Here is a 22,542-nt window from a genome sequence, read left to right as displayed (position 1 = left end):
ACATTAAGAGATCCAGCAGTCTTTTGACTATGAGTTTAAAAATGACACAAATACTGATTCTTCATTAAAATGTCAAGGAGTTCCTCGGTCTCAGAGTTGGAAGGAACTTGGGAGGCTATCTAATCCAACTGTACCTTACCAAGAATTCGTTCTACAAAGTATTGATAACATCTTACTGATCAACTATGATATTCTTAGATCTCCTTAGTAATATAATGATCCAAGACAATTCCAAAAGACTTATGATGGAAAATGCTATCCATATCCAGACAAAGAACTATGGAGTTTGAATGCTGATCAAAGCATACTATCTTCACTTTTTTTGTTGTTTTCTATTTTTTCCTTTTCTTCTGATTCTTCTTTCACAACATGACTAATGTGGAAATAGGTTTAGTATGACTGGACACAATAACCTATATCAAATCCTTGCTGTCTTGGGGAGAGGAATAGAGAGAAGACTGTGGAGGGAGGGAGGGAAGGAGAAAAATTTGAAACTCAAAATCTTATAAAAATGAATGTTGAAAACTATCTTTACTTGTAATTGGAAAAAAATAAAATACTCAAGTGGAAAAACAAGCAAACAAAAATAATAACATCTCACATAAGTATGATGACATTTCCTAGGGAAGGATGCATACTTTTCCCTTTAAAAATCAGAAGATAGTATGTGAATGACATACCTTGATGTTCACATCTGTCTCAAGTCTTGATTGATTGATGAAACTCAATTCTGGTATTCCCCAACCGATTTCACCAACATAGAAATGTTTCTGTCTTGCTGTAAAACTCCTGTTTGGGGCAGGTCTCCATAAGTAATCAAGCTCACTGGTTGCCTCTAATATTGGACGCTTTTCCCCAATGTATTTAGTATTAGCAGGAAATTTAGGTTTATGATCTTTTATACCATCTGGACCTGAAGGGGGGGGGAAGAGAGGAAGAGAGAGAGGAAGAGAGAGAGGAAGAGAGAGAGAGAGAGAGAGAGAGGAAGAGAGAGAGAGAGAGAGAGAGAGAGAGAGAGAGAGAGAGAGAGAGAGAGAGAGAGAGAGAGAGAGAGAGATCTTCAAATGTTAGTTGAAAATTTGGCTCATTTTATATTGGTTAAGTTGTTTCTGTTCTCTTGGATAGTGATATTAAAGCCTAGAGACTGACTAACTACTTGAACTTCAAACACAGCTTTTCATACGCTTACACTTACTTACTCAGAAAGCCTAAAGGTCCTCCCTCACCTATCCCAGTTGTTGGTGATGCAATGCTTCATGCATCAAATTATGAGGAATTAATTCTAGAAATGAAAACAAGAAATGAGATGAAACTCACTAAAAAAAAAGACAAAAACAAAATTTTTCTTAAATATATTAGGACCATGTAAAGGAATATGTTGCCCATTTGTTATTTTTTAAATAACTTATTTTTTAACATTCTTTTCTTTTCAAATGTTGAGTTTCAGATTCTCTCCCTCCCACTCCTTCCCCACCCACTGAGGAGGCAAAGAATATGATATCAATTACACATGTGAAATCAAGCAAAACATTTCTATATTATGTTATTAGAAAAAAAAAAGACAGAAAAAAGTGATAAAATTATACTTCATTTTGTTCATCAGTTCTCTCTCTGGAGATGAATAGCATGTTTTTTCATCATAAGTCCTACGGAATTGTCTTAGATCACTGTATTGCTTGAAGTGGCCAAGTCTTTCACAGTTGATCATCATTACAATATCGCTGTTACTCTGCACAATGATCTCCTGGTTCTGCTCACATCATTCTGCATCAGTTCACATAGGTCTTCCCATATTTTTCTGACACCATCTGCCTCCATGATTTCTTACAGCATAATAGTATTCCATTCCAATTGTAAGCCACAACTTGCTCATCCATGCCCCAATTGATGGGTATTTCAATGCTTTGCCGCCACAAAAGGAGCTGCTATAAACATTTTTGTATGTATAGGTCCTTTCCCTTTTTCTTTGATCTTTGATCTCTTTGTGGTACAGATGTTATAGTGGTATTAATGAGATAAAGATTATGTGCAGTTTCGTAGCCCTTTGGGCATAGTTCCAAATGGTTCTCCAGAATGATTGGACCAGTTTACAATTACACCAACAACAGTACATTAGTGTGTCTATTTTTCGATGTCCCCTCCAACAACTGTCATTTTCCTCTTCTGTCATGTTAAGCAATTTTCTGGATGTGAGGTGGTACCTCAGTTGTTTTAATTTGTATTTTTCTAATTATTAGTGATTTAGAACATTTTTTTCATATGACTATTGGTAGGTATCTTTGATTTTTTCTTCTGGCCTGTTCATATGCTTTTATTATTTGGGGAATGGCTCTTATTTTTATAAATTTGTTTCAGTTCCCTTTACAGTTGGAAATGAGGCCTTTATCAGAGAAACTTGCTGTAAAAATTTCCCCTACCTTCTTGCTTTGTTTCTAATTTAGCAGCATTCGTTTTGTTTGTGCAAAATCAGTGCAACTTTTTTCAATAATATTTTTCCAATTATATATAAAGGCAATTTTTAGCATTCATTTTTACAAGATTTTGAGTTCCAAATTTTTTCTCCCTCCTTTCTCCTCTCTCCCCTCCCAAAGACAGCAAGCAATCTGATATATGCTATACATGTATAATCATATTAAACATATTTCCATATTAGTCATGTTGTAAAGAAGAATCAAAACAAAAGGGAAAAACCATGAGAAAGAAAAAACAACAAAAAAGGGAAAATAGTATGCCTCAATCTGCGTTCAGACTCCATAGCTCTTTCTCTGAATGTGGATAGCATTTTCCATCATGAGTCAATGGAAATTGTCTTAGATCATTGTATTGCTGAGAAGAGCTAAGTCTATCAAAGTTGATGATCACACAATCTTGCTGGTTCTCCTGATTCTGCTCACTTCATTCAGCATCAATTCATGTAAGTCTTTCCCAGTTTTTCTGAAATCTGCCTGCTCATCATCTCTTATAGCACTATAACATTCCATTACATTCATATACCACTTGTTCAGCCATTTCGCAATTGATGGGCATCCCCTCAAATTCCAATTCTTTGCTATCACAGAAAGAACAGCTATAAATATTTTTGTAGAAATGTGTCCTTTTCCCTTTTTTATGATCTCTTTGGGATACAGATCTAGTAGTGATATTTCTGCATCAAAGAGTATCCACAGTTTTATAGCCCTTTGGGCATAATTCCAAATTGCTTTTCACAATGATTAGATCAGTTCACAACTCCACCAACAATGCATTAATGTGCCAATTTTCCCACATCTTCTCCAATGTTTGTCATTTTCCTTTTTTTGTCATATTAGCCAATCTGATAGGTGTGAGTTGTAACCTCAGAGTTGTTTTAATTTGCATTTCTCTAATCAATAGTGATTTAGAGCATTTTTTCATGTGACTATAGATAGCTTTACTTTCTTCATCTGAAAACTGCCTGTTCATATCTTTTGACCATTTATCAATTGGGCAATGGTTTGTATTGTTATAAATTTGACTCAGTTCTCTATATATTTAAGAAATTAGTTTTTTTTAAATCAGAGACACTTTCTGTAAAGATTGTTTCCCAGTTTCCTGCTTTCCTTCTAATCTTGCTTGCATTGGTTTTGTTTGTGCAAAACCTTTTAAATTTAATATAATCAAAATCATTGATTTTATATTTCATATGCTCTCTATTTCTTGTTTGATCATAAATTCTTCCCTTCTCCATAGATCTGACAGGTAAACTATTCCTTGCTCTTCTAATTTGTCTATGGTATCATCTTTTATGTTTAAATCATGTACCCATTTTGACTTTATATTAGTATACACAATGCAACTTTTAAAAGAGAACACAGCTTCCACTTGGGGTCCCTCTTGGCTGTGACTATTTGGGTGACATCATGTGATTCCATGTAGAAAACACATGTGAGAAGGAGAACTCACATCTCCAACATTTCACAATCCCAATGTCCTTTCCCTTTTCATGGTGTCCTCATGCTACTCCTGTGTTGTTCTTCCACAGTTGGCTATCTTCTCTGCTACCAGAGGCCACACTCTTTAAGCTGTCTCTTGCTGCAACTGATTCCTTAGAGAATGTCTTGCTTACTTTTTTTTTCTTGCTTACTTATTAAAGGATGAGAAGTGAGCATGGCCTACCACCCTTTAACTTATTGCATGTTGCCCTCTAATTCCATCAATTTTGATCTGAGAAATTCATGGTTTTTAAAGAGAATAACAAAGTATAAGCCCTTCTTTACATAATACAGGCATATCTCTGTTATCTGCCACTTATCTTTGGTGCTTTATCAACTAAGCTAAAGGATGGGATAGGGTAGATAGAATCAATTGATCAAGGATATTATGATCGCTTCTCTTCTCATTACCTCACTATATGTCATAGTCCTTTCCTGATATGCCCATCTTTTGAATCTTCCTCTATAGCAAAGAAAGACAGTTAACTGATACTGACCTACAGATCAACAGCATTGGGCAGTATGTGTGTAGCATTGTGCTCCTGTTCCCCCATGTCTCTACTTACCTGCACAAAAAAAGTGCTTTATCACCTGTTCTCTGCCACTAAGATGCTCCTAGCTTCTGCTCTGCATTTGGCTATATTTTGGTGTTATTTTTGTTAATATTATTATAGTCATTGTGGATTTTATTCTCCTGACTCTGCCTTTATATTTAGTGTTCCCATGCTTTTCTGAATTCTTCATCTTTCTCATTTATTATATGATAATAATATTCTACTACATTCACATATAAACATTCTTTGGTGTTTTTCCACTTAATAGTTTGCATGAAGTATGCTTGGAGCTTTGTGTGTCTGTGCTTGTTAGCTGTGTTAAAATAATATTCCTCAATTTTTTATTTTGAAAAAGAAAAATTAATGGTAGACAGGACCAAAAATGGGAAAATACTTGGTCATTTAGGAAACCAACTTAGAATAAGGGAAGAACTTTTAAATAAGTTTTTTTTTAATCTAAATCTACATAATCTAGAAAAAATGATTTTTAAAATAGAATAGGTGAACATGTCAGAGATGTGAGTATAATGTAAGGTTTAAAAATAGGCAGTGTCATAACTAACTCAGGACCAGACCTAAGAACTATGAACACAGAAAGAAATTGAATGCAGAATCAGGTTAAGAGTTTGAAACAAAAAGGGAAGACCTGATGACCCCTCTACAAAAATTTGGTAAATTTCCCTAAAAGAATATGGCTACAAATTTTAGAGACATGATCCAAGCTTCTGGTTCTGGTACCTCTGGCCTGTGCCCAGTTCTGTGTAGTATACTTCCTATGCATTCCTCTTATCAATGAATCTAGATAAGAATTTGTAGTTATGTTATACAAAAAAAGAAAGAAATTGCATCCCTCAAATGCCCCACTTCCTACTAAAAGAATGAAAGTAGATGTATCCTATGAACAAACATGGGATTTAGAAAGGCAGTATAAATATTGAAAGTGACATGAATCTGTGATTCATCATTCTTTTCAAACAACATTTAGGTGGGTATAGCTGTAGCTTCCTAATCACTCTGTTTCCAGATAATGAATTTAATGCTTATTGAACGGCAAATCCCAGATGAGAAATAAATGATGATGTTAATGATATATGTCTCAGATTTTTCCTGGGTCCAAGAATTTTAATAAAGCACAGAAGACAAAGAGAATGAGGCTGTTTCCAAAAAGGAGAGAACTTCTGCTAAGAAACAGCTGCTTTCCTCCAAGATATGATGAAATGGATACATAGATAATGTCAGGGAAGATTTCACCAAGCAATGGTCATGATGAGTGGTAGTTGAGGACTTTCTGATGTAGGTTAAGGTTCAGTGTTCTTGTGGTGAGTTAGAATTCTACTCTCTTCCCAGGACTAGACAGATAGCCTGCATGGGTCTGTCAAAGCAGATAACTGTTCTAGTGATTCATATGTAGACCAATGACACTACTAGAAGGAATCTAAGAAAGCATCACTAAGGTTATGAAGTCTCGGGCAAAAAAAAGCAGAGACCCTAGAAGCACAGGTGGTGTTTTCAACACCTCTGTCAATCGAAGGGAAAGTTTGGAGAAGGGAAGGGAATGAGTATCTATTAATCACTTACTACGTGCCAGGTATTTTGCTGAATGTTTGACAAATATTATCTTATTTGATGAAAGAGAGGCTGATCTGGAAGTGAGTAGGTGGTTAAGAAGAGAAGTGTCTGATGTTAGGATTTGTGTTTGTAGAACACAGCCTAAAATGTAGAAATGGTGGGCTCCTGATCATGGATGGAGTGCACTTAACAAGGGTTGGTAAAAATGAGTCTGCACGTAGCATCTTCCAAATCTAATCAAAAGCCCTTTAAACTAAAAAAAAAAAAATGTGGTGGGAGAACACTATCTTCATATATCCATTAGAGAATAACTACAGCATAGGAAGAATTGTAGAGTTGCCCACAAATTTGTGGGAGACAAAGTCCAATACAAGAGCAGGCAATAAAACATATGGACTCAAATGTATACACACAAATGCATGAAATATGGGTAACAAGCAAGTTAAGCAAGAGTTTCTAATTCAATTTTACATCTTATATCACTGAATTTGTGGGATGGGACCCATTAGTAGAATTTGGCTCAGGAAGGGCTGAATAGTATATATTAAGATAATGGTCTTATATAGACTCATATAAGGATATCTTCAAACAGAGCAGGGAAACATGTTGGTAAGCATTGGATTATGATTGTTATTCGTTTTATTTCATTCTTTTTATCTTGGTATGATGGATTTCTGATACAATCTTGAGATATTGTGCTATTGTTCTGAAAATGTAATTGAAAATACATATTCTAGCAAAAAATTAGATCAGGTAATTCTGTTTAAAATATAATTAAAGAGAGAATTAGAATGCCAGCTGCTGATGACAATTCTGTTTGGAATTCACTTGGGGATATATGCCATACATCTGACATGTGAAGTTCTATCACAGGACAGCCATTCTTAAACCATTTGGTCTCGGGATCTCTTTATGCTTTTAAAGTTTATTGAGTATCCCCTGCCCTTTATTCCTTTCCCTGCCAACAGCTTTTGTTTATTTGGGTTGTATCTACTGATATTTACTGTATTAGAAATTAAAGCATCTTAGTATTATCATAAAAATGGTTTATGAGGACTAGAAAAAGATCTTGTACAAATACTAAACAATGCTCACTTGGACAAATGGACAAAAGAGGATTTGTTCCTGATTTTAAAAAAATGAACCCTACGTTTTTGGCAAATAAAAGGGTAATAATGTAAGCAAAGCTCCCTAAGGCTGGACAATACTTCAAAAGAGATTGTTTGAAGTCAATTCCTGAACATCCTGCAACTCAGCTCTTTCCTGAAGCCTTCCCTCTGCTCCTCTGTCCCTAAATCAGACCCTTTTAACCTTTTGCTCTATGCTGCATCATCATTTCTTTCTGTTCTTTGTGTTATGATTAAGGTAAAAAATTAATCCTAAAATTCTTCAATATCCTGGCTGTGAAACTACCATGACCCAAGTTATAATAATAGCTCACAAATCGTGATTTGCAAAGCACCTTTTTCAAAACATCCCTGTGAGGCAAGCAGGGTGAGAATCACCCCACTGTGGTAGGACCAAGGTTCTAAAATTTCCCCTAATAGGGACTAGTTTTTCCTAAAAGGAGAAATTGGGATAACATATTCCTGGTCACCTAAGGGCATAAAATATCCCACCCAAGTGTAGCCTCTAATTTGGTGGATTTTTAAAGACCAAGCAAGTCACCATGTCCTTCACCCTATGTCTGATGACTGGACACATTTACATATGGAGACAGGGAAGAGTGGAGGGCAGGGTAGAAGCCCAGAGAAGCTAAGTATCTTTGTTGCTGTGTTAGAGCAAAATAAACCTCTTTTTGTTGACTAATAATTTATGAGTGCCTCATTTCATCCTAGCCTGAACTTAGAGAATGTTGGCATTAGAACTGCCTCCAATATTTGGTATAATTATGACAAGTTAGGACCAGATGAGGTGGCCACGTGGCACCACGTGTTTGAGCTGAGGAAAGAGCTCCACAATTAAAGAGGGTTTTGATCAGGTATGAGAAGTCCTCTCTATGGGCGATGGATGATATATGCACTCACTCAGCCAAGACTTGAAGGGAGAGGGGAAGTAGAGGGGACATTGAAAATCTAATCAGTAGTCTCTAGCTGGCGGGCCAGTGAAAACCTCTGTGCATTGTAATGGTTATTCAAGAGGTATTTGCTAGTCCAGGAAATTTATCCTCTCATTACTTCACTTTCTCCATTTGCAAAATGGGAAAAGACAACAATTGTCACCAATTTATGGAGAAAAACATTATGTAGCTACATTGAAAGCTTGGAATTATTTCTAGGGCCAATGCTTCAGGGTGTATTAAGGATTAAACACTGTTTACACAGAGATGCAACCTAAAAGCCCAATGAGCACTCATTAGATGTTACACCCTTCTTGGTAGCTTTGTAGCTGGGCCACTGGACCTAGGACAAGTATAAGGCAGCTAGGTATCATACTGAATAGAATGTAGGACTTGGAGTCAGGAAAACTTGAGTATGAATCCTATCTTAGATACTTTCTAGTGTGTGACTTTGGACAAGTCACTTAACGCCAGCCTGGGATTACTCCCACCATCCCCTGCCTTCATTCCTACTCATGTGCTGTTGAAAGATGCTAGAGAAAAATAATGAAATGGTGCTGACCAGGTCAACTTCAAGTGTATCTTACATAATCTCAACAGGTGCAACAAAGCAACCCTCTTACACCACCCTGTTCAATTCACTCCCCACTCACCACAGTGGCTTTTCCAAACCTTTTCATCCCTCCTCAAATCTCCCATGGCTCCCCTCACCCCACCATCTCATCTGAGAACCTTGCTTCACATTTCACTGAAAAAGTTGAGGCCATTCACAGAAAGCTCCCTTTTCTTTCCTCCTGATCTCTCATCACTGAGACACCTTCCATTACTGTCTCCTCCTTCACCCATTTGCCCATGAAGACATGGCCCTTCTTTTGGCCAAGTCTAAACTCTACTTGTGTATGCTTGGTCCCATTCCCTCCCATTGCTCTTCCCATCTCCACTAACTATCATCCTCTATCTCTCCCCCCTTTTATGGATAAACTGCTGGAGAATGCCATCTGTATAAAAGGGGCCTCCACTTCTTTTCCTCTCATTCTAGTTTCCAACTTCATCATTTAATTGAAACCATTATCTCCAATGTTACTAATGATCTCTCTCTCTCTCTCTCTCTCTCAGCACCTGGGGTAAAGTGACTTGCTCAGGGTCACACAGCTGGTAAGTGTCTGAGACTGGATTTGAACTCAGATCTTCCTGACTTCAGGCCTGGCACTCTATCCACTGCTGCCCCACTAATGTTCTCTTAATTGACAAATTTAATGACTTTTCCTCAGTTCTTCTCCTTGACCTCTCTACAAATGTTGATACTGTTGATCACCCTCTTTTCCTTGGTATGCTCTTCTCTCTGGATTTTCATGACTCTACTTTCTAGGTTCACTTCCTACCTATCTGACCCCTCCTGTATGTTCTTCTTTACTGGATCTTCCTCCATGTCATGCCCATTAACAGGGAGTGTACTAGCATCTTCCCAGTCATTCATGCTCACAACCTGGATATCATCCTCGACTCTTCATTCTCTTTCACCCAATGTGAAATCCATGTACTTCTATCTCTCCCCAACACTATAATCATTCAGGGATAAGACCCTTGTCAGCTCATGCTTGGACTATTGCAATAGCTAACTGGTTGGTCTTGGAGCCTCAAATGTCTCCCTACTCTAATCTATCCTCTACTTAGCAATCAAATTGATCTTCCTTAAGCATAGATCTGACTACGTCACCCCCACCTGATTATTCAATGAACTCCAATGGCTCCCTATTACCTCCACGATCAAATATAAGCTCCCTGTTTGGCTTTCAGAGCCCTCCCAAATGTGGCCTCTTCCTACCTTTTTAGTCTTCCTACACCTTATTCCCTCCACATACTCTTTGATTCAGTAACGCTGGTCTCCTTACTTTTCTCTCACATAACACTATAAGCATTTTCACTGGTAGTCCCTCATGTTTGGAATGCTCCCCCTGCTCACATTTGCTTTCTATAGCTTTCCTTCATGTCCTACCTTCTGCAAGAAGCCTTTCCCAGGCCTCTTTAATTGTGGTACTTCCCTGTCAGATGATTTCCAATTTATTCTGCATATAGCTTCATAATATAGAGTTTAGCTTCATAATATAGAGTTTGCATATTATCTCCCCCATTAAATTATGAGCTTCTTAAGGATAGGGCCTGTTTTTTTATTTTATTTTTTATTTGGGGGGTACTTATTTCAGTACCTGGCACATAGTAGACAGATTAGTAAATTCTGATTGACTGATTGATAACCTTACCCAGATTCACCAATCCTCCATCCAGCCTCAAATGTCTCCCTACTCCAATCTATCCTCTACTTAGCAATCAAATTGATCTTCCTTAAGCATAGATCTGACCACATCACCCCTACCCCCTTTATTCAATAAACTCCAATAAACTATGAACCCTTGAGGTCAGGGACCACCTGCATTCCTCCCCACTCCCCGCCACTTCATCTTTGTATTACAAGAACACAGCCAAGGTATGGGCACTTAATAATTTCTATTTTTATTATTACTGACTTCATAGTCAGTTCTTTCTATTTTCTATTCCCAATGATTCCAACCTAACCATATATGGCAGACTGGTACCCTAACCACTTCCTGTTAGTAAATTACTTTCTGAAAGGTATATATTTTTTTTCAGTTCATGCAATTCCTTGCTAACACAGTTCTCTCATCCAAAGGTGACAATTAAATTCCATGTACATTGGTATATTCTTAAACTAATTCCAACCAAAGTCAGAATCTCAGTTCTACCAGTTATAGCCTATGTGAACTGAGACACTTAGCATCCCTGGGTCTCAATTTCCTCCTATAAAAAGAGAAAAGGTTGCATGAGAAAATACCTCTAAGGTATTTTCTAGCTCTGACACTATGATTCACTTGTTACTTGTGCCCTAGAAATACATTTTATTTCATTAGTCCCCTAATGGTCTTCATTCCTATGCACTAGAAGTGTGAGGCTCCAGATTCCCATATTGGCCCACATTTTAGTTGTTACACCTTTAGTGTGCTTGCTCCAAAAGTGAGGGTGCAACTATGAGGACTCCTAACAGACTGCAAAGCATTTCCATTCTTTAGCCCCGTTTCTCTACTTCTCCTTAGTTTTATCCCTTGTGGACCAGTCCATATGAATGAGAAGGAAGACTAACTGTTCTTGAACTTTTGAGATATCCCAACAAAGAGTAATGGAATTTTGCAATTTCAATATGCAACCTCCAGAGCTGAGTAACTGGACATCCATGAATATATTTGGGCTAACTTAAGATTGTTTTTCCCCAGACTATTTTAGGGTGCTTATCACTTTGGCATTCACTAAAACCCAAAAGAAGGAAGGAAGGAGGAGGGAGGGAAGGAGGGAGGGAAGGAGGGAGGGAAGGAGGGAGGGAAGGAGGGAGGGAAGGAGGGAGGGAAGGAGGGAGGGAAGGAGGGAGGGAAGGAGGGAGGGAAGGAGGGAGGGAAGGAGGGAGGGAAGGAGGGAAGAAAACCATGTATATGACTGCAAAAAGTTTTTCTCTTACTCTTTCCCATTAGATACCTCTGTGTCTGAAGATAATAAAATAATGGTAAAGTTAGTACTAATCAATTAATTCACCCAAAGGGTGAATAAGAAAAATGTCAAAGAGGACGAATAATGAGGTTTCACCTCTGCAGGATTTTTGCCTACCCTTTTTGAGTTTGTAGTATCCATGGACCTTCCTATATCTAGAAAAGTCTACAGCATAAAAATGTGGGGTTCTTCATACACTAAGAGTACTTCTTAAACTGTGGGTCATGTCCCCATGTGGGTTTGTGGAAAAATTTGGCAACAGTAAAAGGTTTCTGAATGTGCAATGACCAAAAATTAATTCAAAATCAAACACATAATAAATCCGAGGTGTTTCCAGCAGCGCTTGCCCATGTTGCATTGGGCAACTTCACTGCAGCCATGGTTCTGAATATAAAGCATGTGCACCTTATGCTAGGCGTGCCCTCAGGCCACACAATGCCAACAAATGCTGCTGAATTGAGAAAAGGGATTGCAAGCAGAAAAGGTTTAAGAAGCCCTGCATTAGAGTACTTTCTGGTGCTGGTAATGATCTGCAGGATCACTGTGCAACACCACCCTCAACAATCTCCTGACAGACCACTGGAGTCATCTAGTCCAATTCTCTCCTTTTCAATATAAGTATGCTGGAGCCCTGCAAGGGGAAGTGACCAGCTCTCCTCTGGGTCAGAGGAGCAGCACTATTCTTTGGCACAAAATGTTGCTGCTAATACCACTGTTCTATTGCCTGCTCCCACAGATTCCCAAGCAGTTTCCAAAACCAAAAAATTCAGCTGCATTTGCTGATAGCTTTAGAGACATTTTCAGAGCAGGAGAGCAAGCAATTCTCTCTCTGAACTGTCTACATTGTAGAGTTACTCTACAAGGAAGAACTGAGCAGAACGATATTTGTTGTGTGTCTTCTCTCTGGGTTTATTTTCTTAGGAAGAAATGCAAAATTTGTATGAGTTAAATGGACTGTTTGACATAGTTCTGGCTGACCCTAATTTTCCTTTATTCCTTCTCCAGTGCAGAGTTGCCTTGGCTTCGAGGTCTCTGTCCCCCTCAGAGAGTTCTATACGCCCTGGAGAAGTAGTTATGGTCCCCCTCAATTGGCAGACTTCTTTTCCTCTGGGATGGGTCAGATAGCCCCTTTCCAGAAAGGTCCTGGGGGACCAAGGAAGGAGTATGGTTGTTGGGAGGCACTTTGCTTTCTAGTAGCATGGAAGACGTAAAACTGTTGCTATATAACTATGGTGGATGTGTATTTACTTGGCAGAAAGGCTGACTTTATAGTAATTCTGAATACCTAGATAGGGGTATAGAAGAGTCCTTATTTAGCACCTATGGAAGGAGTCAACCAATCTACAAAGGCCTTCGAGGGGGCAAAGAGATTTTACATACTTAAGTTTGAAAGCCATCTCAGCCTGTGAGACTCTGGGCAAGTCACTTAACCTCTATGTTCCTTGATTTCTTCATCTATGAAGTAAGGATAATACTAGCATCCACTTCACAAGATTGTTGAGGGTCAAATGAGTTAACATATGTAAAGAAATTTGCAAACATTAAAGCTATGTAAAATGCTAGCTATTGTTACCACCATCATTATTATCATCATCACCATCACCACCACCACCACCACCACCACCACCACCACCACCACCCACCCACCACCACCACCACCACCACCATATAGTCATCCCTCCCCTGATGCAGCTCTCAGAGGGACAGGTATTGGAGGGTAGACCAGGAAATACTGAGTGGGTAACTGAACAAGGAAGCCTCAGCATCAATTTAGACCTCAGGAGATATTGCATGCAAGAAGCTTACAGCTTTGTAACCATTTTACTACAAATGACCTCAATGCAGAAAGAATTGTTGACTCTGCCCAGTGTCTGTGCTGTGGCCCTGATGTCCTTGGCTAGCACCTTCCATCTGGAGAAGAAATCTGTCACTCTGCAGGAGGTATCACCCTCTGTGCTGTGGCTTTGACATTCCTGGTGTTGCTTCAGGTCATTGCCATCACTTTGCGTTAGAAAACCCACCTGAAAAACTACCAAGATTTAGTAATACCCACTACCTGGCTCAAATTGTTGAGACTTCAGATTTGGTCCTTCCAAAGGGGTAGGAAAAGCCTAGCCATCTCTGACTTTTGTTCACATATTTTTTCTTTCATTACATTGACTCCTTGGGGGGGGGGTTGGAGGGGCACAAAGTTTGTGTGGGTGATGGTGGTGGTAGTAATAGATTTTTCTTTCTCTTTTCCCCTTAGTACTGTCTATACAAGGGTGATTATTCAGTAAAAGCCCTATAGGCAGTCAAATGGCAGAAGGTCCTCTCTTCAGAAGACCTTGATGCTGGTGAGGTATTCATATTTTAGGACTAGAGTTCCAAAATTTCCCCCAGTAAGAATCAATTTTCCCTAAAGTCATCCTAGGACCTGATTGGCTTCTGTTTCCCTGACAAAGTTTCCCTGGTCACCTAAGGACATAATCAATCCTACCCACATTCACTTGAGTTCCTCAACTTCGTTGATTCTGAAGACCAAGTGAGTCATTACGATCACCACATATTTACTTGATCAGATAAGTTTCTATATAGGCAGAGAAGAGGGAGCAGAGGCCAGAGAAGCTAAGTACCACTGGATACTTGTTGCATATACTTGCTGTGTTAGGACAAAGTAAACCTCCTTTTATTAACTGTTCCATGACTTTTGAGTGCCTTTCACCTCAAGACATCAAGTCTGAACTAAGACAGTGCTGGCATTAGTGCCATCTCCAACACCCATTTTACAGATGAGAAAACTAATGCCCGGAGTGGCTAAATAACATGCCACATAGGGAATAGGCAGTGTCTAAGATTTGAAAGCAGACTATGGGGTAGCAGAGCTAAAACAGACCTTGGAGATCCTCTAGTCTAATTCTTTCATTTTATAGATGAGCAAACAGACACCAAGAAAGAGGAAGTAAGTTGCCCACGGTTACATAACTAGGAAATAATACAGCTGAAATCTGAATCCAGTTTTTCTGATTCCCAAGCCCATCCCTCTTTCTGCTGTTCCATGCTGCATCAACAAAGCCATATTGTGCTTCAAGGACTAGTGCAGGTGGAGAATTGAACTGTGGATATTAAAAAAAAAACCATGAATGATGGCCATTTGCTATATATGCTTATTATTGTTGGGCATATTTTAGAGATTTTCTATTTGTTGGTATTAAATTTCTGGTCATGTGGTTATATAAACATGTTATTTCAGTTGAATGACTATATTCCCCACTTCAGTAAAGAATATATTTTATTGGTTCTTTATTGGGAAGAAAGGAGAGAGTTGCTTTACTATCCACCCAGATGGGTGCTAATACTCTCTGATTCAGTGATAATTGATCCTATTATTTGCTAGAATTGTATAAGTGACCAGTGGAGGAGGTATAATTTCAGTAAAAATTGTCAGTGCAATGGAGAAGCAAAGAGGGGGGAGGAGATCAAATTAGGAATGGAAAAATAATATAAAGTAAGAATTAAACTGGTTATGCTTATAATGGATACATAACTGTGACGCATTTTTTAGCACTGATTCCATTAAGGCTGTAAGTAATGATGGTAATTATCACCTAATCCAAAGGGAAGAACATAATTAACACCTAAGTGAATTGAGTTGATCTTTCTCCATAACCTCTGTAAGCTGCAGCACCAATACTTCTTTTTACTAGTATGTACCTTCCTCTTTATACCCTGGTCCATGCTAGTAAAGGGGAAAGAAGAAGGAAAAGTAATTTGTCACATTTGTCTAACAGGGCTATAGAAGAGCTAGAAGGGGTCTCAGAGGTCATGTAGTCCAAACCCTTCATTTTACAAGAAGATGAAACTTAGGCATGAAAAAATACATGACACACAGGAAAGAAATCAGATGAGGTAGATGGCTAAGTAGCAGGTCTAGAATTTGAACTGGGGCTTATGACTCTAGAGCTCTTTTTATAATACCAGACCAGAGTATTATTTTTTTCCCCTCAAATGTCATTTCTCTATCCTGGGAAATTCCATTACAAGTTAACATAAAGTTACTAAGAATAAACCTTATTAAAAACAAGTATTGACACGTTGTGTGTCAGAAGAAGAAATAAGCCATAAGAATGTCCCCCAGTGGTTTCTGTTGAGTTTCATGTTGGTATGATTCACATATGGGATCACTGGTCACATTGACCTCTGATGCCTCAGCATGGTGACCCTAGTTTCTTGAAGATGTATCATCAAAGCACAAGCTCTGGCAGGCCCTACTTAGATGGAAAGACTTTGAGGATGGGCCTAACCATGTACTGAGTATTTTCTGTCCATCTCCCACCAGCTATACTTTTAGCGACTGCTCATTATTTCATGAAAACTTTTAACCACAGCAACTCACAGAGACTAAGGCATGAGGAAGTTTTGTTTTGCTTTAGGTACAGGGAGTTCCTGTGCTGATAAAATAAAATAGATCTCTTGATGTCGGAAGTTTTTTTAGGATACCTTATGATGGCAATAGCATGTTGTAGAAAGAGCAGAAAACTCAGAATGAAAAAGATCCTGGTTCGAGACCTCGTTCTGGTACTTCATTGATGTGTGACCTTGAACAATCCATCCATCAATCAACCAACAAGTATTTATTTATTGACCTCTTACTATGTGCCGCACTCTAAGCTAAATACTGGAGACATAAAGGCAAAAACAATCCATGTCCTCAAGGAGCTTACATTCTAATGGGGGAGGCAACACATAAATAAATAGGTACCTACATACGTGGAACAAACAGAAGGTAACCAACCATGGAGATAAAGGTTCTAGCAACTGGGAAGATAGGAAAAGGCCTCCTGAAGAAGGTGGCATTTGAGCTGAGTCTTGAAGGAAGTCAGGAATTTAAGAATCAGAGAGAGGGAAAGCATGCCAGACACAGGGAACACCCAGTCGGAAGGCATAGCTATGGGAAATGGAGTGTCCTTTCCCAGGAACAGCAAGTAAAGTAGAATCACTGGATTGCAGAGTAAGGTCTAACGGATCTAGAAGGGAGTAAGGTCTAAGAATCAAAAGTTAGAGAGGGGTCAGGATGGGAAGAGTTTTAAATGTCAAATAAAAAAGCTTTGTATTTGATCCTGGGGGCTAATAAAGAGCCACTGGAGTTTATTGAGTGGGAGGAGGGAGGTACAAGTGGTTTCTTTGGATAATCACTTTGGCATCTATGTGGAGAAAGGACTGGACTTGGTGGGGGGGGGGAGACCAATTAGAAGGCTATTGTAGTAGTTACTATGAGAGGGACATCTCTTTGAACCTGAGTTTCCTCACTGACAAAAACAAATAAACAAACGTATAGACAAATAAATAAAAAAGATATTAATACTTTCCCTGTTTACCTCACACGGTTGTTGTGAAGATCAAATGTGGCAATATAAACAAGCTGAATAGTTATGAGCTATTGCTATCATTACTAATATCATTATATCCAACGCTGTACTTGAGAGGCAATAGAAGAGGCAATCCTGACTGCTTAAAACCCAGATACTTCTTGTCTCAAGAGGCACAAATCCATGAAACACATACTTACCCATACTATTTCACATTCCTACATCTGGAAAATGGGTCTTGCCATTAAATTAAGTGGCTCAGAAAGAAATAGATTAGCGTCTATGCTCTTATCAATGCTTCTGTACCTTTGGGATATCTGTTCAGGTTAACTTGATTAATGTGACCATCTTTGGGAGGCAGCACAGGATAAGAGAGAGACACAATTGGTTTTAGTGGATAGAAGCCTGGCTTTAACATCCAAAAGACCTGAATTCAGGTCCTGCCTTTGACACATACTAGTTGAGTGACTACAAGTAAGTCACTTCTCAGTGCCCCAGACAACTAACTCTAAGTTGCCATAGAGTATCGGTGGAGGTTGTTCCCTTTCACAATTCGCTACCCCCCCCCCGCCAACCCATGCCACCACCCAAATACCATACATTACACACCAATGAAACGACAGGTCTAGATTGGAGGTGGGGACTGAGGGGAGGAGAAAGCAGGGTGAGTTTGTAGTTGGGAATGAAGAGATTCAGTTCTGGTCCAGGACCTGTCATTAATTAACTGGATGACCTCCAGTTCAGTCCAATACAGGTTTATTAAGCGCTTATCAAGTGCCAAGCACTGGCAATAAAGGACATATTCTCCACAATCCTACAATACATTAAAGGAAACAAACCACATGCATAATCTTGTTACAGTGATAAAAAAAAAATACCATTCTTTTTTAAAAGATGGAAGAAATAAGAAGGGGACACAGACAAGAAGGGCAGCATTAGAACCTATAAATTTTATATTTTAAAAACCAAACCAGATGGACTGGAAATTCAATGTTATATAGAATCCTTTTATTCAGGGCAGGGGCATTTTCAGGTTCATGGTAACTTTTTTAAAATAAGGAACATGGGAAGGTAGGCTATATTTTAGAAAGATGGAAAGTTTGGTTTGGGATATGTTGAGTTTGAGGTGTCTATACAACATCCAGCTTGGGGTATAAAGCAGGTAGCTTCAAATATGGAGCTGGAACTCAGTGGAGGCCTAGGACAAAATCATTTCATTCTCTCAGCCTCACTCTCCTCCTCTGGAGAATAAGAGAATTGGAAGAAATGATTTCTAAAGTCCTTTTCAGTTCTAACTGCCACCTGAATTATTCTATTTTTTTTTCTTCTCAACTAGTCACCTCCTACAGCACAAGTGACACCTCCTATACACTCTTCTTCAACCCAGTGAGCAACTATTAAATGCCTAACGTGTGCTAGACAGTAGTGATGGTGATGCAAAGGCAAAACAAAACTTTCTTGCCCTCAAAAAAAGCTTACATTCTTTTGCTTACCACGAAAAGGTTTCGTTCTCTTGTTTTTTGTAAGTACTTCAAATAGTAACAAGTTTCATAAGCTTTTCATTTTTCTCACCTTTAAAAAAGGGGATTTGACACTGCTAAAAAATTTTTCATGGAAATATTTACATATTATTGTTTGATGATGAAGCAATTTCATTTTAAAATTTAATTTTTAATTCATAGAATAAAACAACCATTTCCATAACATAGTATAATGAGAAGATGATTACACATGAAACTGCAAATTATGTACAATTTGCTATTACTTTTAAATATATAATAAAGTTAACATGTAAATTTCTTTATTTTTCTCTTCTCCCCCCCCTCACAGCTGCCATTAGACACAAACAGGTATAGTTAATTTGGGTATTTATAATAGTAAAAATGACTTATTTGCTCAGTCATTCTTAAAACAATATTGCTGTTACTGTATACAATGTTCTCTTGGTTCTGCTCATTTCTCTCTTCATTATTTCGTGCCAGTCTTTCTATGTTTTTCTAAGGTCATCAAGTTCATCATTTCTTATAGCACAGTAGTATTCCATCACAATCATGTACCACAACTTGTTCAGCCATTCCCCGATCAATGAGCATCCCAGTAATTCCCGATTCTTTGCTGCCACAAAGAGAGATGCTATAAACATCTTAGAACATATAGGTTCCTTTCCTTTTTCCATAATCATCTTTGGAAATAGACCTAGATAATTCATTGTTGGTGAAATTGTGAACTGATCCAATTATTTTGGAGAGCAAACTGGAATTATGCACAAAAAGGTATTAAAGGGTATACCCTTTGACCCAGCAATATCACTACTAGGTCTAGATCAAGATCTGAAAGGGAACTTGGAGGTGACCTGGACCAACCCTCTAGCTTTACATGTTAAAAAAACGAGACTGGCCTAAAACCAAGCATATCCCAAGAGTTCAAGGTCATTTAATTCAACCCCTTCATTTGACAAATGAGGGTCACATCAGAATAAAATGGCAGAACCAGGATTCAAACTCAGGGCCTTTTACTCCAGATCCAGCATTCTTTCCATTATACCACAATCACAACAATCCTGAAGATATGGCAGGTATTAACCTCATTTTACAGATGAGAGAATGAAGACATAGAAAGTCTAACAGCTAAGAGGAGGGGAAGTTCCAAGATTTAATCCTGGGTTTTCCAGTACTCTGTCTACTCTTCTACAGACTCTTATTCAATTCAACAAACATTTCTTAAGCAATTATGAGTCACTGTTGTCATTCCTAAGGCCATGATTCTCCCTATCTTCCTTCCAACCTTCTTCCCTTCCTTAGAAGTCTTCTCATATACTTGTATCCCTCAATTCACACTTTTCTCAATTCTTTTGTTCTATTCCTCCATCTATCCAATCAACCTAAATTATTGCCTGTCACCCATTTCCATTCATCTACCTTTTCCCAAAGCTGAATCCCAGAACACAAACTACTTAGTAAGTTTGCTCATTATGATTTATGGGAGACTAAGCTTATGGCTGTCCATTATTTTCATTAAGGAGCTGTTGTCATGCTTCATTATGAAAGATGTGCCATATCTCCACCAGAGGCTCTTGATTAGGTGTGACTAATTAATATCTCCTTTCAGGACAGCATGGCAGAAAAATCTATCATATAAAGTGTAGGGATGCTTGGCTTTTCTGGAATATTAATCACTCATGAAAAGTTTGAACTTTACTCAGAGAGGATCTCACTTTGTAGGTCATTTCCTTCTAAACTGCCTTTTCCCCCCACCTTCCTTTAAGGGGAGAATTTTTTTTTAAAAAAGCCTGGAGCTATAATTTTTGTGCAACCCTTTCTGCTTTAAATTAACTGTAGTTACTCATTTTGGAGCTTGGAAAAACTCGTTGTGTATGTTTGCTAGGGAGGAAGTAGTTTCTAGAGATTGTACGTGAATGAAGAGTGAGTCAGAAAGCTAATTTAAAGGGTTTCATTCAAGATACCACACAGGAGAGGAAAATGAAGATTCCTGTTCACACAGGTGAATAACCAATAGCCTTTACCTGAATAGAAATGTGTCATAAACTGTCAGACCAAAGTCATATTCCACTTGTTAATCATTCCTGAAATCCACCTCCTCCACTCCCCTAGTTTGTTTTTAATAGTGTATTGCTTATCACACCCCAACAGGATATATCCCATGTACTTCCAGACTTTCTCGGCTGACTTGATCAACAATATTTCAAACCAGCACATAACTGTGTAAACAAAACAAAAAGCCCCCATCCTAGACAAAGCTTTTTCTAATGGTTATTGTCACTGAAGAGGCAAAAAGCCTCTTACTTAGTGTCCCTGCCTCCATTTTCTTCCTTTCCTAATCCATCTGCTACCTACCTGCCAAACTGATCTTCCTAAAGAGAGGGTATGAACATGTCACTACCCTACACAAGAAGCTTCAGTAAGTGAATGCTGAATTCAATGACCAATTTCAGACCCAGATGAGAAATGCCCCTTCCCTCCTTTAATTGGAGGGGTAGGGGACTATGGGTATGGAATACTGCAAATGCTGCCAGAACCAGTTACTTTTGCTTAACTGTTTTATTCTTTGTTACAAGGGAAGGATCAGTGAGTAGGGGAGAGGGTGGAGGAAAGGAAAGAATTTGAAACTGAAAATAAATTTTTTTACAGTTTGTAAATGCTTTTAAAAAAGCAAGGGAGAGATCATTGAGTGGTGGGGCATCAGAAGGAGACACCCAGAAATGATTGTTGGGGAAAAAAAAGACATCAAACTTTGAAAATTAAGCTTCAGTGTATTTCCATGTCTCTAGGATAAAACCAGTCAGTAAACAGCAAAGGAACTTTAAAAAAATTATTAATGACTTTTTCAACATTATGATTTCCACATAAGCACTACTATTTGAACCCTCTTTTCTAATAAAGAAAAACAAAACAAACCAAGACTTTGACTGTGTCTGACAGTGTGCTTCATTTTGCATCCATAGTCTATCTCTTCTTTACAAAGAGGTAGCAGCTCTGTGTGTGTGTGTACACACACACACGCACATTAACTATATTTCGATATAATTAGTTTCCTTTGTTATCTTATATATTTTATTTTCTGTATTTAAAAACATTATTCTGAGAAGGGACCAGACTGATGAAGGGGTCAACGACTTTAAAAAGGTTAAGAACCCCTGAATCAGAGGGATTAGGCTTGTTTTATTTGGCCCCAGAGGGCAGATTTGGAATATTATTAGAAGTTGCAGAGATGAGATTTCAACAGGATGTCCTCCCTTTAAAAGTATGGGATTTCCCTTCACTGGAGGTTTGCAAGTGGAGAATGGGTAACTTCATTCATAAGCAATATTGAAGAAAGGATTTCATTCAGGTCTGGTTGGAAAAGGTTGTCTCTGGGTTTCTTCCGATTTTGAGATTCTATGATTCTTTTCTTTAATGCATTTTCCATTTCTCAGAATCAATAAGCTTTTTGAAATAGGCTAGACTGGAGATTTTACATTACCTTCTTATCTTGGCCCTTCTGATTTTCTAATGATTTTAACCTTTGCTGTAATCAATGGTCTAATTGCACACAGAAAGCTGACTTGAAAATGACTCTTAAGTCAGCAACTGGTCATTTCTGTCTGTTACGATAAAAAGTCAATTTTATTTACAAAAGTCTTACTCCTAAGTCCTCACCTAACCACGGGCTTTCAAGGACTCTGACTTCAGAGCACAGGCTCTGGATCTTCAAACAAACTGCAAAGGCTTTACGTATCATAAGTATAGGATGCACCTGCTATGTGAGGACCAATCTAGCTAAACAGATTGATTACTAAGTCATGAGTTCTTACAGCAACTCGTAAAACAAAGAGCTATACAAAATGGTCCTCAGCTCTATGCTAAGGTGGCAGAACGATAGAAAAGGGCGCGAACAAAGATTAAATCAAAGAGAAGAAAGTCTTATATCTAGAAACATTTATGACTGCTCTTTTGGTGGAAGTAAAGAACTGGAAACCAAGAGAGTACCATCAGGTGGGAAATGGCTGA

The 22,542-nt window shown here is 38.3% G+C and overlaps 1 protein-coding gene across 1 annotated transcript in view; it reads right to left on the bottom strand.

The window, feature by feature from the left end:
* Window positions 1-22,542, bottom strand: part of SPMIP2 (sperm microtubule inner protein 2) — a 145,082-nt gene that overhangs the window by 100,516 nt on the left and 22,024 nt on the right. The window contains exon 2 of the mRNA XM_078148705.1: window positions 681-913. Within this exon, the coding sequence (XP_078004831.1) occupies window positions 681-913 (233 nt within the window). The remainder of the gene's footprint in view (window positions 1-680; window positions 914-22,542) is intronic.

Source organism: Phascolarctos cinereus, unplaced genomic scaffold (genome assembly GCF_003287225.1).
Source record: "Phascolarctos cinereus isolate Bilbo 61053 unplaced genomic scaffold, phaCin_HiC Scaffold_9;HRSCAF=440, whole genome shotgun sequence".
In the NCBI taxonomy this organism is placed as follows: Eukaryota; Metazoa; Chordata; class Mammalia; order Diprotodontia; family Phascolarctidae; genus Phascolarctos; species Phascolarctos cinereus.
The sequence above is the reverse complement of the archived record's forward strand: the minus strand, read 5'-3'. Positions and strand labels throughout refer to the sequence as shown.